At 45.3% G+C, this 17,696-nt stretch overlaps 1 protein-coding gene across 2 annotated transcripts in view; it reads right to left on the bottom strand.

The window, feature by feature from the left end:
• The window catches only part of LOC138662470 (serine/arginine-rich splicing factor 4-like), a 146,172-nt gene that overhangs the window by 78,508 nt on the left and 49,968 nt on the right, over nt 1-17,696 (bottom strand). The window contains exon 3 of one of the 2 annotated variants that reach the window (XM_069748151.1): nt 12,745-13,357. The exons of the other annotated variant lie outside the window; for it this stretch is intronic. Coding sequence (XP_069604252.1) covers nt 13,176-13,357 — 182 coding nt within the window. The 3' untranslated portion in view covers nt 12,745-13,175. Of the gene's footprint in view, nt 1-12,744; nt 13,358-17,696 lie in introns of those variants that run through there. 2 annotated transcript variants of the gene reach the window in all.

The raw sequence follows: 17,696 nt of genomic DNA, 5'->3' as shown, positions 1-17,696 counted from the left end.
TGTTCTCGTCTAGAGGAGGATTTAGTTCAGTCTGGAGAGACAGTGGAGGAGAGAGGAGTGGGGAGCAGACAGCAGAGCCATGCAGCCAGGACTGAGCGACAGCTCCAGGAAAGGAAGTGAACCTGAGGGTTTGAATGTAGTGAAGCATCAGAGGAAAGGAGCACAGAAGGAAAGGAGCTCAGAGGGGAACTGTGACCGGGCACCCTCAGAGCTGAAGCACAGGAACCGGGAGCCCGAGGCTGTGTTGTACTCTAGGACACATAGCAGAACCGGAGGGCATAGGACTGTATGTTATTTGCCCACAAGACGCCTGGAGGCGAAGCAGCACCTGATGAGGGCGGGTCGTGATAGAGACCCTATAAAATGGCTCAAGCTGCCCACCATACAGGTACTGGTCTCAGGACAGGATGGAGAGGACTTTGCCAGCAAGCTACAGGCAGCAGGGACCTCGTTTACTAGCGCTAGTAGGAAGGCTTACGGACCTCACCTGTGAGAGGGATCCACTGATTGCTCTGAATTGCTCTCCTTTTGGCATGTCAGTAAACCAGGTAAAGACTTCACAACTCTGTGTCCTCCACTTATTTGCCAGCATACATCATCCTTGCCATACACCTTGGGAGCCTTGAGGACCCTGCTTCACCTGTGGGAAGCGTCACCATCTTGCTGCAACATCACCTCAGAGGATCCCTTTAAGCAGCGTCGGTCCCTCTGACTGAGAACCACATGTGGCGTCACGAATAAACTTTACTCCAAAATACCCTTTAAAGACCTTTCCCCTTTAATTGGGTCCCCAGGGCCACGGACCGGGTCGCAGCCACCGTGACATCCCCTTTAATTGCGACCGGACCCGGTATCAAGTACCTCACTGCACTGGCGGGCGACTCAACACCACTGCTTCTTTCGCTGTTGTGCGTGGAAACCAATCCCCTGTCCATGGTGCCTGGGAAGATGCCTCCTGCCCTGCACCTGTTGTTGCATACACTCAACTAGCACCATCATCAAGCACGTCCACGTCCTTTTTCCAGTGCAGCGTTGAGATGAACATACCCCAGTCCTTGGACCGCAAGCGTAAATACGCAGCCAAACCCCCACAGGCAACAGTACTAAATTCACGCATTTCCCATCTGCTTGAGCTCGAAATGTTGCCTTTTAGGCTTGTCGAGACAGAAGTTTTCCGCAACCTGATGGCGGCGACCGTCCCAAGGTATTCGGTCCCCAGCCACCACTATTTCTCCCAGTGTGCTGTCCCGGCATTACACAAGCACGTGTCCCACAACATTAGCCATGCCCTCAACAATGCTGTTACTGGGAAAGTCCACCTAACCATGGACATGTGGACAAGTGCTTGTGGGCAGGAACGGTATATCTCGCTGGCGACACACTGGGTTAACATAGTGGATGCCAGGACCCAGTCGGACCTTGGGATGGAACATGTCCTCCCGACTCCGAGGATTGCAGGCCCTACGTCAATCAGGGTTGCCCCCACAGTCCACAGCTCCTGCTGCACCTCCTCTTCTTCAGCCTCCATCTCCGAAATGACCACATCAGTCACAAGCTGGAGGCTATGCCTCAGCCAAGCGGTAACAGGCTGTGCTGAAGCTAATATGCTTAGGTGACAAACCGCACAATGCTCAAGAGTTGTGGACAGCTGTGAAAGAGCAGGCAGATCTGTGGCTGACACTGCTGACCCTACAGCCTACATAGTCGTTTGTGACAATGGTCGTAAACTGGTGGCGGCTCTGAGGCGAGCTCACACACGTACCATGCCTTGCCCATGTGCTTAACCTCGTTGTTCAATAGTTTCTCAAAAGCTACCCAAAGCTACCCGGAGCTGCCGGATCTGCTTGTGAAAGTACGCTGCCTATGTGACCATTTTAGAAAGTCAGCTACAGCTTCCACCTCTCTTGCCGTTCTTCAGCATCGTTTGCAGGATACGGCTCACTGACGATGATGTCCCCACGTGTGCGATGTCCCCACGCGTTGGAACGCTACACTGCATATGTTGGAAAGGATTTGTGAGCAGAAGAGGGCAGTTGTTGACCACCAGCATCAACAAGACAGATGGTATTCAGTTCAGACTCCACACACAAGACCTCAGGAGTGGACATGGATGTCAGACATATGTACCATCCTACAAAACTTTAAGGAGTCCAACAAGATGGTGAGTGGCGATGATGCCATAATTAGCGTCACCATCGGCTTCTCTGTATTCTGAAAAGCTCTCTGCTCACAATGAAAGACAATGAAAGAGGATGCATTGCAGGTGGAGCACAATGAGATGGAGCAAGGAACCATATAGGGCGATTACACACAGCCCAGCCTCATGTCATCCCAACATGGATTGATTGATAATGAAGAAGAGGAGGAGAAGGAGGAGGAAGAACAGGAGCTACTTTCATGCGCTATAGATGGTACTACAAGCACAAGTGTCATACCATCTGTTCAACGTGGATGGTATGAGGACAGGGCAGAGGATGAGGAGGTGGAGGAGATCATGGTCATTCGTCTTCTTGTTGAGGACACGGAAGTCTTGCCTGCTAGCAGTCTGGCACGCATGGCTGACTTTATGTTGCACTGCCTTTCCCATGACCCTCGTATTCTCCAATTTTTGGGTGACAGTCATTACTGGTTGGTGACACTTCTAGACCCACGCTACAAGGAGAACTTTCAATCTCTTCTACCAGAGGCAGACAGGTCTACTAATATGGTGCAGTACCAGAAGGCCATTTTTGTGGAATTATTAAAAAAACTCCCATCTGAAAATGCTGGCAGCAGAGGTCACAGTTCGTTGGACAACCAAGGAATACAGGCAATCCAGCAGAGGCAGGGGGACACTGGCAAAGTTCTGGGACAGCTTTCTCAGACCCTCCCATCGCACTGGCCCTGAAGAGCGGGTACTCTCACAAGGAGTGCAAAGTTTTGGAAGAAATGAACTGACCCTCTACGCCTTGGAAGTCCTGCCCAGCCCTTCCGCTAGCGTTTCGTCAGAGCGGGTTTTTAGTGCCACTGATGGAATTATTACTGATAAGCACATCCGACTGTGAACTGAAAATGCTGACAGGCTGACTCTTATAAAAATGAACAAGGGCTGGATTAGGCCAGACTTCTTTCCACCACGAATGATAGCAGCGAAACATAAACTCAAATCCAGTGTCTTTTTTAGGAACTCTATTCCCATGCACCTCTTCACACTCACACATGGGTATAAGCTTCCTGATTTTGCCTATTTGCTGCTGTCTTCCTCCTTCTCCTCATCGTCATCAGCCACCACCACTAGATCATCATGGTGACCGTGGTTCATGATGCAACAGCCACGTTATTGTGTTAAAGTGTGTTTATGATGACTGTAAAAAAAGTTTATACAGTATGTGGATGTGTACCCCCCAGGGAGAAATGTTTGTTAGCCCATACACTGCATGTGCATTACCAGTAAAGGAGACCCACTCCTTTAAACTGGGAAAACATTTTTTGGAGGCCATAGTCCACATTTATTCCAAGGGGGATTGGGGTCCGTGCAAAATTGGGGTCAGGCCTTGCATTCACTTCATGGTCAAACTTTATGGGAGTACCAAATGACTAATAATGGAAACTTAATTTTCCTGTGGCCATCCAGTACGTGGGTTATTAACTTATTGTGGTGCGTGTAACTTTGTGGCATGGCAGACCTTGCATTCAATCTATAAGCAAACAGTATGGGAGTACCAAATGAATACTGGGAACTTTGGTTGCATGTGGTCATCCATGATGTCTGTTCAATGGGTAGTTGGGGTGAGTCCAAATTTTGGGCAGCAATGCCACTCACTGCATACGCAATAACAGTATAAGGGACCCACTGTTTAATAATAGGAACAACAAAGCATAGCCAGCTGATGGCTCTCTAAGAATAGTGAGGGCCGACTGCTGGCCCCATAAAAATAGACTTTGTCACTTTCAGAGTCCCTCATTCATAAATGAAACAGGATGTGTCTGATGATGTGTCACACACCACATGGCAAAATAAGGTTGTAAAATGTTAAAATGGCATTTCCCAGTGAATGCATTTGTCTTGGTTGAAAGCAATGCTAAAGATGAAAAACGCATAAAAAACGCTACGTGTGAACATGGCCCAAGTGGTGGAGGAACATTTTTGTTTTGGAATATTTATTTTGCCTTACATAAAAATCATTACCCTGGAAAGAATGTTCCTTAACATACAGTATTTCCCAGGAAATTCCATTTTGGTTTTGTTTTTTGTATGTTTTATTGTGCGCCTGTAAAAGTGGCATAAGACTGACAACATTGTTCACACCTGTGACCTGGGAGTCAGAAATGCCTTCAGGGGTATTCCCCATGATGTTCCCATGTCATTTGAGCACTGTTACCATTGATTTCAAAAAATTTCAGACCCTAAAAAGATCACGGGGGTCACGGCAAAAATACTTGGTTTTCCCATAGACTTGCATTGGGCTTGTTACTTGGGTCGAGTACCTGAGTATTCCAGTTTGCTCGACCCGAGCAACGAGCACCCGAGCAGTTTAGTGCTCGCCCATCACTACTTTTTACGGTTGTTTTATAAAGATATTTTTTTAGAAATGTTTGTTTTTTTATGCCTTCAAAAGTAGCTAAGTGCCATAAACTCCACGTGTGTTGATGTTTTTGTAAGAATTATACAAACCATCACCTTTCACCCAAGACATATCTAACTTTCTCCAGCATCCGACATTTCCTTTTGTCCAAAGAGATTTTGTCAGGGTCGGGCAAACATTAAGCTTTCTTTTCCAATTTTTTTTTTTTCTCTAGAGTAAGGCTACGTTACCACAATGAATTTTTGGTGATTTTTTTTATGCAGCTTATTTAAAAAAAAAAAAAATGAAAGTAATCTATTTTATTTAATGGGTGCAAAAAATCTGCAACATCAAAAGCTTGCCAAAAACTCACAGTAGAAATGTAGCCTAATGATGTGTTAACAAATGTCTAGCGCCAAAATAAAACATTTCACATAGTACAGAATAATATATAGTGCTTACATAATGCTGCCATACAAAAAAACACAAAAAATGCCATAAAGTGGTAAAAAATGTAGCAAATTTTATTAACTATAAAAGAATTCGGCAAACCAGAATAAAGTAATCAGGTCAAGATGAACACCTTGTAAAAATTTGGAAATGAAGATCCATGAGATCACTCTACAGCTGTTCGGACTTTGGTTCGTCGGAGACAAATAAACCTCTGCTTGAATCCAGGGATTGTTAGCTGGACATTGACCACAAATGGTAAGTCATCCTTGAGAATTGCCTGGATGGTGCCAACGCTGAAGTGCATTTTCGATCCCTTCTTGAATGTCTCTGCACCAGATCGAATTACCTGCTGAATTAAGGTGAACACCGTCTTCCTCAAACAAGTGAGGAACATCACCCTCCGGACCCATATGGCGGACCACCACTGCCCACATAGTCATCTTACGTCTTAGATAAAATGTGAACAGTTTGTTCACCATCTTGCCGACATACTTACGGTAAATGATTTCTGGTTCCTTGCCTTTGGATATCTATATCTTCTCTTCACAATCTGTGACCATACAATTTCTACTCCTGGAAAAAGACTTCAGCTTTAAGATATCAAACTTTATGTTACCAATCAGATCCATTATAGAAACACCGCTATAAACATCATCCCCCCCAGCGTGTATAACCAGAATATCAGGGGGCCTTTCTAAACGTGAGTAACGAGTAACTGTAGGTGTAACAGAATCCCAAGTCAGACTGCTAAATCCTAGCCACCAAATAAAGGCCTTTGAAAGCGGAAAACCCAACTGGCGTCCATCTGGATCGATTGATACATTTTCCAATGCCGAAGTAACGAAGGAATACAGTCATACAGTTTGGACATTGGTGATTAGATTGTTATTGCTGTTTTTTAGTCCATTAATGTGGGAATATTAGGCCAAAAAAACGGTTTTGGCAAATAATTTTTAAACCTGGATACCAGTGAATTCATCTTTTTTGCTACTTTCTCAAAAAAACTATCTATTGTGATGGATTTAAAAGCCAAAGAAAGGTCTTGGCGATTAAAAGCTACAGATATTTTTAGTTTTAAACAAAGCACCCTAACGGTTTCGCAGGATGTCTCTAAGGATTATATATATATATATATATATATATATATATATATATATATATATATATATATATATATATATATATATATATAATAATGCATCTCCATAGGAATGTTTTATATTGTAAGACCAAGCTATGGTGGAATCGGACCACACTTGAGAACTATCTCTCTAAAAGAATAATACCGAGGGGTCTACGGGTTCAATTATATCCAACTTTTGAATTACAAGAGGAGAATTTGACGAAAAGATGGACGACAGCAGCAACCACATGCTCCTGTGAGTTCATCCAAATCCTCATAGAGAAGAATACCCTTTCTTTGACGGAAATGGATGAGGAATTAGGAGATATACAAAGTACATTACAAAAGGATGTACCTAAGGATAGTTTGGAAAAATGGCTTAAGGAACTTGAAACAGATACTATCAAATGGGAGGAAGAAGTGAGTCAAGGGAAACTTAAAAAATTCCAATGTGATATGACTGACTATGATACGGATAAGGTGTAAAGGTGTATAAGTGGCAAAACAGGAAAAGAAATGTTCCCAATAAAGGCAGATTTAGGGAACCTTCTGTGGCATCTAGTACTTCAGGCACAGAAAGCCATACTACTGCTAGTGACATTGAGGATCAGAGGGACTTTAATCTGAGAACTGGTGCCCGTAAGAAAGTTTCCTGACATGTTCAACAAAACGCATAAATGTCAGAAGAATAAAGATCAATTCAAGGTAGTTAATCTATCACATCATGAGAATACACCCATTCAAAATAAGGTATTAGAAAGAGGTCTAATCTTTTCCCCCTCCTCTCGTATAGATGCATTCATAGCCATCAAGGACACCCACCTGTTGTCTAGAAAAATAATTTAAAAAAAACTGCATCATAAAAACTCATCATCCGATATATTCACTACACCTGATGAGATTGAGGCATTGGATGCTCTTATATCCCTGGAGGAAGAAAATGCAGCAACGGAAGTAAGTAATATCCCTAGCCATCTCTACAATAGATCTAAAAAGTTTCCTTCACTGGGCTTATGCCCGGCGGTGGAAGTATTCACAAAACTTGTGACAAGGGATATAGAAAATCTAGCTGGAAAATGTAAAAATCCATCAAATTTAAATAAAAATGAACGTATGGCATTGGAGGAATTAAAATCCGGGAAGGACGTGGTTTACAAACCAGCAGATAAAGGGGGCAATCTGGTCATTTGGCCTGGCCATATGTATGAGAAACAAGCCAATAGGCTACTTGAAGATGCAATGTGTTATCGTAAAATAACATTTAACCCTTTATCTTCCTTCCAGGAGAAGCTTGTAAATATCTTGGATAAGGCGTTTATGTAAGGCATAATTTCCAAGAAACTACTGGATACTATAAAAAAATCTTAAGCCAAGGTTGCCAACGTTCTATATTATCCCCAAACTGCATAAGAATCCCCTGGACCCAGCCGGACAACCTATTGTCGCAGGTATTGGTGGATTATGTGAGATCGTCTCTGACGTAGATTACTTTCTGAAACTTATAGTCTCCACTTTACCTTCGTACATTAAGGACACTACATCGGTCCTCCAACGCATTGACCAACTACAAGTGGAAGAAAATGTCATCATGGTGACGGCCGATGTAGAGGCGTTATATACGTCAATTCGTCATATAGATGGTTTAGCCGCCACCAGATGGTTTTTGCAATCAAGCAATATTCATCCCCCCATTGCTAACCTGATTTTAGTTCTTTTGGAGTTTGTTTTGAACCATAATGTGTTTACATTTAATAATAGCATCTTTCTTCAGTTACAAGGCACGGCAATGGGGGCCTCCTGTGCCCCGGCTTATGCCAATTTATTTTGGGGGGCATGGGAGAGGAGCGTTTTCCTGGGGGATCTCATCCAGGATGTGAACTATGTTCACAACTGGATGAGATATATAGATGATATTTAGTTTTTTTGGGAAGGCACTTTGGAAGTACTGAATAATTTTATGAATACTCTGAATAATAATAACATTAATATCAGACTCACAATTCGTTCCGGTAGAAGTCTGGATTTTTTGGATTTGAAGATTACGGTTGCCCAAGATGGTCATATGAGCACCCATGTATTCAGGAAATCTACAGCAACTAACGCTCTGCTGCAAGCTGATTCCTCTCATCTTAGATCTACCATCAGAGGTATTCCCATTTTGCAATTTCTACGTGTTAGAAGGATATGTTCGGATGACACTCAATTTGAGAACCAGGCTATGGACTTGACCCGCAGTTTTGCGGCAAGAGGGTATAGTGCCCGTTGTGTAAAAAGATACATGAGAGCCAAAAAAAACTACCTGTGATGAACTATATAAACAGAGAAATGAGGCCATTGGCGAAAATGAGAACCAGGTGAGATTTATCTCAACATACAATTGCCAATGGCAAATGCTCACAAATATCATTCGAAAACACTGGGAGGTGTTGATGGTTGACCCCATTCTGAAAAGTGTATTACCTCCGGCTCCATCTTTCGTGGCCAGACGCTCTCCAAATTTTAAAGATATTCTGGTAAAAAGTCATTATGAAGCCCCCAGGCCTGGACTCTCTAGACCTATAAATGAAGACCGTAAAGGTTTTTTCCCCTGCGGATTATGTGAAGGGTGCCTTAGTCACACTAGATCCACAGAATTTTGTAATTTTGACAGAACAAGAACATACGAGATTAGAAAACATCTTAGCTGTAACTCGCGGGGGGTCATTTACCATGCCCAATGCCCCTGTGGTAAAATATATATAGGCTAACGACTAGGGAGCTTAAAATTAGGACAAGGGAACACATCAGGGACATTAATAAAGCCAAGACGGTGGAGGATGAAGTTAACATTGAAGACGTTACCCAGGCACTTTAGGAAATATCATGATGGACAGGCCAGAGGTTTGATGATCAAGGGCATTGATCAGATTAAATTGGATATGCGTGGGGGTGACCTGGGCAGAACCCTGGCCCAAATGGAAAGAAGATAGATTTACAGGTTGGGTGCTATGGCCCCACAAGGACTCAATGAGAGCTTGGGATTTGCCTCATTCCTGTGAATATAACTTGGTACTTTTTCATCTACTCTCCTCTTTTTGTTCTTATGAGACATTCTTTTATGGGATGGGGTAGGGTTTTTTTGCGTTGGTTTTAACATTAAAATATTTTTGTTTTATAATATTAATCTTTGCTTTATTAACTTTTTAGGAGTATGTGATTCTTGAAAGATTGCCTTTTTTTCCAGCCATGTTAAACTACATAGGGGAGAAGTCTTTTTCCGCTGTATACAGGATGAGTCTGCAAACTCTGCACTATGAAGAGTACTGAGCCTGATGTCCACATCCCTATAGGAATGGAATTCATTAAACACTGTGGTTATAGACACTATCCCTTCCCCACTATTGTAGTGATTCCTGTATCCCTACAAGAATGGAATTTATTGAATATTATAATTACTGTAGTGATTTTATAACATGGGATTCTATGTAGAGGTATGAGAAATGTATTTCCCTCATATATCGATGCTGTAGATCGAGTTATGGGTGCTATATAGGATTTTTGTTTAGAGGGGGGGTATGGATATGGGTAGAATATGGAATATGAAATATTTAATAATTTATTTATTCAATATTAAAGGTTGTTATATATATATTTATTATAAGATACGCACTATATATATTTATTCTTACTTGTGACACCTATCACTCGTTGCACTCTACTATGATATTTTTAATAAAATACAATATTATTATAATGCACTGTCACTTTACGTTTATTTTATTGTAGTATTTACCTTATGTGGTAATACGCACTGCGTCACTTCTATTTATATAATATATGATTCATTATGTAATAAGAATGTGCACATCACGTACGGGTATTATATAAAAAAAAATCTTTATTTAAGCACTTTTATTTTAGCACTTTTGGGGTAAGCTCTTAATCGACTAGGCTTTATTCACTGATCGGTTGCTTTTGTTGCTAAAGGCTTGTCCTGTGATCACTGCGGTCCTCCTTATGCGGTTGCTTAGGTTCCATGGTAGTGCGCATGCGCTCGCTCCCCGCCCTGTTCACTTTCGGATGCGCTCTAAGTTGGACCGCTTGCGTCTCAGTGTGCGTTCCAATGAGCGCATGTCCGGAAGTGATCTTTACATCAGGAAGTGGGGTGGAGCGCTTCATGCGCAGAGGACGCCAGGTACTTACTCCGCAATTCCCCCTGGAAGAAGCTGGTTGCGAAATGCGCATTGGAGTGAGGTGGGACGCTGGATCTGCTGCAGGTAGATATTATTACTGTTTCTGGCTACACATATATTTGTAAAATTGATGCACTTTATGTATGCTTAGGCAGCTAGTGTTGTACCAGGCAGTATATAAGAATACATTCATTACTCTGCGGTGCTTTTTTACCAGTGTTGTTATTTTTACATTATATATTATTATTCAGCTTCCCATCTTATGATAGGGTGCTTGTGCACTATTGCACCATTATATATTTATCTCAATAAAGTTTTGTTGATCTTATCTTGCTCTGGATCTCTTTGTTTCGGCTATTTGCATAGATTAGACCAAATAGGGTAATCATATACAAAAAACACCCAAAAAATACCATAAAGTGGTAAAAAATGTAGCAAATTTTATTAACTATAAAAGAATTCTGCAAACCAGAATAAAGTAATCAGTTCAAATTACACACCTTATAAAAATTTGGAAATAAAAAAACATGAGATCACTCTATTCAACAGCTGTTCGGACTTTGATTCGTCGGAGACAAATAAACCTCTGCTTGAATCCAGGGATTGTTAGCTGGACATTGACCACAAATGGTAAGGGTACCGTCACACTATACGATTTACCTACGATCACGACCAGTGATACGACCTGGCCGTGATCGTAGGTAAATCGTAGTGTGGTCGCTGGGGAGCTGTCACACAGACAGCTCTCCAGCGACCAACTATGCCGAGGTCCCCGGGTAACCAGGGTAAACATCGGGTTACTAAGCGCAGGACCGCGCTTAGTAACCCGATGTTTACCCTGGTTACCAGCGTAAAAAAAAACAAACAGCACATACCTACATTCTGGTGTCCGTCAGGTCCCTTGCCGTCTGCTTCCCGCACTCAGTGACTGCCGGCCGTAAAGTGAAAGTGAAAGCACAGCACAGCGGTGACGTCACCGCTGTGCTCTGCTTTCACTTTACGGCCAGCAGTCACTGAGTGCGGGAAGCAGACGGTAAGGGACCTGACGGACACTAGAATGTAAGTATGTGCTGTTTGTTTTTTTTTACGCTGGTAACCAGGGTAAACATCGGGTTACTAAGCGCGGTCCTGCGCTTAGTAACCCAATGTTTACCCTGGTTACAAGCGAACGCATCGCTAGATCGCATCGCTAGATCGGTGTCACACACACCGATCTAGCGATGACAGCGGGAGATCCAGCGACGAAAGAAAGTTCCAAACGATCTGCTACGACGTACGATTCTCAGCAGGATCCCTGATCGCTGCTGCGTGTCAGACACAGCGATATCGTAACGATATCGCTGGAACGTCACGAATCGTACCGTCGTAGCGATCGAAATGGCACTGTGTGACGGTACCCTTAGTCATCCTTGAGAATTGCCTGGATGGTGTCAACGCTGAAGTGCATTTTCGATCCCTTCTTGAATGTCTCTGCACCAGATCTAATTACCTGCTGAATTAAGGTGAACACCATCTTCCTCAAACAAGTGAGGAACATCACCCTCCAGACTCATATGGCGGACCACCACTGCCCACATAGTCTTCTTACGTCTTAGATAAGGTGTGAGCAGTTTGTTCACCATCTTGCCGACATACTTAAATGATTTCTGGTTCCTTGCCTTTGGATATCTATATCTTCTCTTCACAATCTGTGACCATACAATTTCTACTCCTGGAAAAAGAGTCTTCAGCTTAAAGATATACCGTATTTTTCGGACTAAAAGACGCACTTTTTCCCCCCAAAAAAAGGGGGGAAAATGGGGGGTGCGTCTAATAGTCGCAATGCAGGCTTACCTAGGTGGCAGAGGTGCGGTGGCAGAGGTCCGGTGGCAGAGGTGCGGTTGCGGGGGTGTGGCGGCAGAGGAGGCGCAGTAAGCGGGGTCCCTTTCCCCGGTATGGTGATGCAGCAGGCCCGGTATGCAGCAGAGCCGGGTGAATCCTCTTGTTATCGGTGGTGGCGGCCATTTTCCGGAGGCCGCGCGTGCGCAGATGGAGCGCTCTGCTTCCCGGGGCTTCAGGAAAATGGCCGCCGCGATCTCCATCTGCGCACGCGCGGCCTCCCGCGGCCATTTTCCTGAAGCCCCGGGAGCAGAGCGCTTCATCTGCACACGCGCGGCCTCAGGAAGATGGCCGCGCCCACCGATAACAAGAGGATTCACCCGGCTCTGCTGCATACCGGGCCTGCTGCATCACCATACCGGGGAAAGGGACCCCGCTTACTGCGCCTCCTCTGCCGCCACACCCCCGCCACCGCACCTCTGCCACCTAGGTAAGCCTGCATGGTACGCCAGGGACCCCTCTCACGCCATACCTCTCACTGCACCTCCTGATCCCAGCACCTCCTGATCCCAGCACCTCCTGATCCCAGCACCTTCTCATCCCAGCACCTCCTGATCCCAGCACCTCCTGATCCCAGCACCTCCTGATCCCAGCACCTTCTCATCCCAGCACCTCCTGATCCCAGCACCTCCTGATCCCAGCACCTCCTGATCCCAGCACCTCCTGATCCCAGCACCTTCTCATCCCAGCACCTTCTCATCCCAGCACCTTCTCATCCCAGCACCTCCTCATCCCAGCATCACCCCACCTTGCCTCCTGTGACCCTGCTCTGCCACCGCCATAAGATACTGTAAATTCGGACAATAAGACGGACCCCCATGTTATAAAAAATCTTTTTTTCTGCAATTTTCACCCCAAATTTGGGGTGCGTCTTATGGTCCGGTGCGTCTTATAGTCCGAAAAATACGGTAGATATATTTTATGTTACCAATCAGATCCATTATAGAAACACCGCTATAAACATCATCCCCCCAGCGTGTATAACCAGAATATCAGGGGGCCTTTCTAAACGTGAGTAACTGTAGGTGTAACAGAATCCCAAGTCAGACTGCTAAATCCTAGCCACCGAATAGCGGCCTTTGAAAGTGGAAAACCCAACTGGCATCCATCTGGAACGAGTGATACATTTTCCAATGCCGAAGTAACGAAGGAATTTCCAAGAATCCACACCAAGCAAGGATGGAGATCTGCAGGAACAAGGTTAAAAAAAATGTAAAAAAAAACAAACTTGCACACACATACAGGTGCTTTTCAATAAATTGGAATACCATCAAAAAGTTAATTTCTTTCAGTTCTTCAATACAAAAAGTGAAACTCATTTTATAGTCATTACAAACAGAGTGATCTATTTCAAGTGCTTATTTATTATTATTATTATTATTCATTTTTATAGCCCCATTTATTCCATGGCGCTTTACATGTGAATGGGGCAAATATAGACAAGTACAATAAACATGAGTAAAACAAGGCACACACAAGTACAGGAGGAGAGAGGACCCTGCCCGAGAGGGCTCACAGTCTACAGGGGATGGGTGAGGATACACTAGATGAGGGTAGAGCTGGTCATGTGGCAGTTCAGTATATTGGGGATCACTGCAGGTTGTAGGCTTGTCGGAAGAGGTGGGTCTTCAGGTTCCTTTTGAAGGTTTCCGTGGTAGGTGAGAGCCTGATATGTTGGGTTAGAGTTCCAGAGTATAGGGGAAGCACGGGAGAAGTCTTGGATGCGGTTGTGTGAGGAAGAGATGAGAGAGGAGTAGAGAAGGAGATCATGAGATGATCAAAGGTTGCGTGTAGGTAGGTAACGGAAGACCATGTCACAGATGTATGGAGGAGTCAGATTGTGAATGGCTTTGTATGTCATTGTTAGTGTTTTGAACTGTAGCCTCTGGGCAATAGGAAGCCAGTGAAGGGCCTGGCAGAGAGGAGAGGCTGGGGAGTAACGGGGAGACAGGTGGATTAGTCGGGCAGCAGAGTTTAGGATGGATTGGAGTGGTGCTAGAGTGCTAGAGGGGAGGCCAGAGAGTAGGAGGTTGCAGTAGTTGAGGCGGGAGATGATAAGGGCATGTACTAGTGTTTTTGTGGTTTCATGGTCAAGGAATGCACGGATCCGGGAAATGTTTTTGAGTTGGAATCAGCAAGAGGAGGCAAGGGCTTGGATATGTGGCTTGAAAGAGAGGGTAGAGTCAAGGATCACCCCGAGGCACCAAGCGTGCGGGACCGGGGAAAGTGAGCATCCATTGACATTGATGGATAGGTCGGGTGGAGGGGTAGAGTGAGGTGGGGGAGAGATGATGAATTCTGTTTTGTCCATGTTCAGTTTTAGAAAACGAGCAGAAAAGAAGGCTGAAATAGCAGACAGACATTGTGCGATTTTGGTCAGTAAGGAAGTGAGGTCGGGTCCAGATAGGTAGATCTGCGAGTCATCAGCGTAGAGGTGATATTGTAAACCGTGGGATTCTATGAGCTGTCCCAGGCCGAAGGTGTAGATGGAGAAGAGTAGGGGTCCTAGAACTGAGCCTTGGGGAACACCGACAGACACGGGGCGAGATGAGGAGGTGGCGTGGGAGAGGGAGACACTGAATGTCCGGTCTGTTAGATGAGATCCAGGATAGGGCCAAGTCTGTGATGCCAAGAGATGAGAGAATCGGTAACAGGAGGTAGTGGTCCACAGTGTTGAAGGCAGAAGACAGGTCCAGGAGGAGGACAGAGTAGTGTCGCTTGCTCTTGACGGTTAGTAGGTCATTGGTCACTTTAGTTAGGGCAGTTTCAGTTGAGTGATGTGTTCGGAAGCCAGATTGTAACCGGTCAAAGAGGGAGCAGGAGGAGAGGTGGGAGGACAGTTCAAGATGGACATGCTGTTCCAGTAGTTTTGAGGCATAAGCGAGAAGGGATATCGGGCGATAGCTGGACACAGAGGATGGGTCGAGGGAGGGTTTTTTGAGGATAGGTGTGATTGATGCGTGTTTGAAAGATGAGGGGAAGACACCATTTGTAAGTGAGAGGTTGAAGAGGTGTGTTAGGGTTGGGATGAAGACTTTTGCGAGGTTAGGGATGAGGTGGGACGGGAGCGGGTCAAGGGTGCAAGTGGTGAGATGTGATCTTGATAGAAGGATGGAGAGCTGATCGTCTGTCATGGTGGAGAAGCTGGCTTTGGAACAGCGCTGAGAAGTCAAGAGGAGGGGCATTGGGGGCTGCGGGCCAAAGCTTTGTCTGATGTTATCTATCTTCTGCTTAAAGAAAGAGGCAAATTCTTCAGCTGAAATGAGAGGGGAGGGAGGAGATGCTGGGGGACAGAGTAGAGAATTGAAAGTGTTGAAGAGTTGTTTAGGGTTGTGAGTCAGGGAGGATATGAGAGATGAGAAGTAAGTTTGTTTTGCGGCAGTGAGCACGGACTTGAAGTTGGCGAGCGACTGCTTGTATGCAGTGAAGTGCTCAGCAGAACGGGATCTCTTCCATCGCCGTTCAGCGATCCTGGAAGCCCGTCTCAGTTCTTTGGTCAGGCTGGTTAGCCAGTGCTGCCTGTTGATTCTACGAGTTTTGCTATGCATGAGTGGGGCGGCTGAATCGAGTGTTGCTGTTATTGTGGTGTTATAAAAAGAGGCAGCAGCATCTGTGTCATGGAAGGAAGCTATGTCTAAGAGGGAGAAGGGACTCAGAGAGTGATTGTAAATTCAGAGACATAGGTCTGTCTGGACCTTGGTCTGTCTCTAGAAGGATGTCGCTAAAAGGATAATTGAAAATATTACAGCAGAAATATGGCAGAAATGAGCCAGAAGTGAACAGAAGGTAAGACTAACCACTGTTAATAAATGTACTAAATTTCTTTCACTTTCCGCCACACTTATTCTTATCATGCTGACATACGCTCTAACAGTTTTGACTCCCTTACTCCTCACTCTCCTTCGCTATCCTCAAACCCCACCACCCCCTAACCAAGCAATAATCTCTCCTTCCCTCCTGCCTCCGCACCTGACCTCCTCTGCTGACCTGCTCCTCAACCTCAGATCTCTCCTAATAAAACACAAAACAAGCTGCCCACTCTCCTTCTCCCACCTGCTCTGTCTCTCTCTGCTTCTCCTTACTGCTGGAGACATATCTCCCAATCCTGGTCCCCCACAGCTCATACCTCCTACTACTACCCCCTCCTATCGCTCCCAACCTAATATAAACACCTGAAATCTTGCCCACCTCAAATCCGTGCCCATGACGCCCACCCCCCTGCACCCTCTCTCTGGATCACTATGGAATGCCCGCTCCGTCTGCAATAAACTCCACGTGATTCACGACCTCTTTACCTCTCGTAATCTTTTCTTTCTGGGCATCACCGAAACATGGCTGACACCCTCTGACACAGCCTCCCCTGCTGCACTATGTTACGGAGGCCTCCACTTCACCCACACTCCTCGCCCTGGCAACAAACATGGTGGAGGAGTGGGCCTTCTCCTTTCTTCCAACTGTACCTTTAACCCAATCCCACCTCTACCCTCTCTTATCCTCCCCTCTTTTGAAGTCCACTCTGTCCGCATCTACTCCCCCTACAAACTCCAAATTGCCATCATATACCGACCTCCGGGCCCGACCACTGCCTTTATTGACCAATTCTCCACCTGGCTCCTACACTTTCTCTCTGCTGACATTCCCACCATCATCATGGGTGACTTCAACATCCCCATTGAAACCCACCAGTCAGCAGCCTCCAAACTCCTGTCCCTTACTTCATCCTTTGGACTTACTCAGTGGTCCTCCTCAGCCACCCACACAGACGGACACACATTAGACCTGGTCTTCACCCGTTTATGCTCCTTATCTAACTTCACAACCTCCCCTCTCCCTCTATCTGACCACCATCTACTCACTTTCTCATCACTGTCCTCCTCACCTGCCACCCATGTCCAGCACCATGCGCACCCACGCAGGAACCTCGCACACCTAGACACCAACACACTCTCTGACTCTATCCTACCACTGTCCTCTATATCCTCACTCCACGACACAGACACTGCCACTGCTTTCTACAATGCCACTCTTGCATCAGCTATTGACACGGTCGCCCCTGTCATGCATAGCAGAGTGCGACGAACCAATAGACAACCCTGGCACAATAACATCACTAAAAAGCTTCGGCAAGTATCCAGAATTGCAGAACGGCGTTGGAAGAAAACGCATTCACAAGATGATTTCACTGCACTCAAACAAGCAACACTGGCATTCAAATCAGCTCTCACCTCTGCTAAACAGACCTACTTCACAACCCTCGTATCTTCCTTATCCCACAACCCCAAACAGTTGTTCAACACTTTTAACTCCCTCCTCCGCCCACCACTGCCCCCTCCGAGTTCCCTAATTGTTGCCGAGGACTTTCCCACGCACTTCAAAAATAAGATAGACCAAACAAGGCAAGTCTTTGTTGTCCAACCACCTCAACCCCTTTGTATGCCAGACCAATGCCCAAACCCCATAACTTCACTCTCCAAAATTTCTGAAGGGGAGCTTGCTCATCTTCTCTCCAAATCACATCTCACCACT

Source organism: Ranitomeya imitator, chromosome 2 (genome assembly GCF_032444005.1).
Source record: "Ranitomeya imitator isolate aRanImi1 chromosome 2, aRanImi1.pri, whole genome shotgun sequence".
In the NCBI taxonomy this organism is placed as follows: domain Eukaryota; kingdom Metazoa; phylum Chordata; class Amphibia; order Anura; family Dendrobatidae; genus Ranitomeya; species Ranitomeya imitator.
This window is presented reverse-complemented; position numbering and strand designations above follow the sequence as displayed.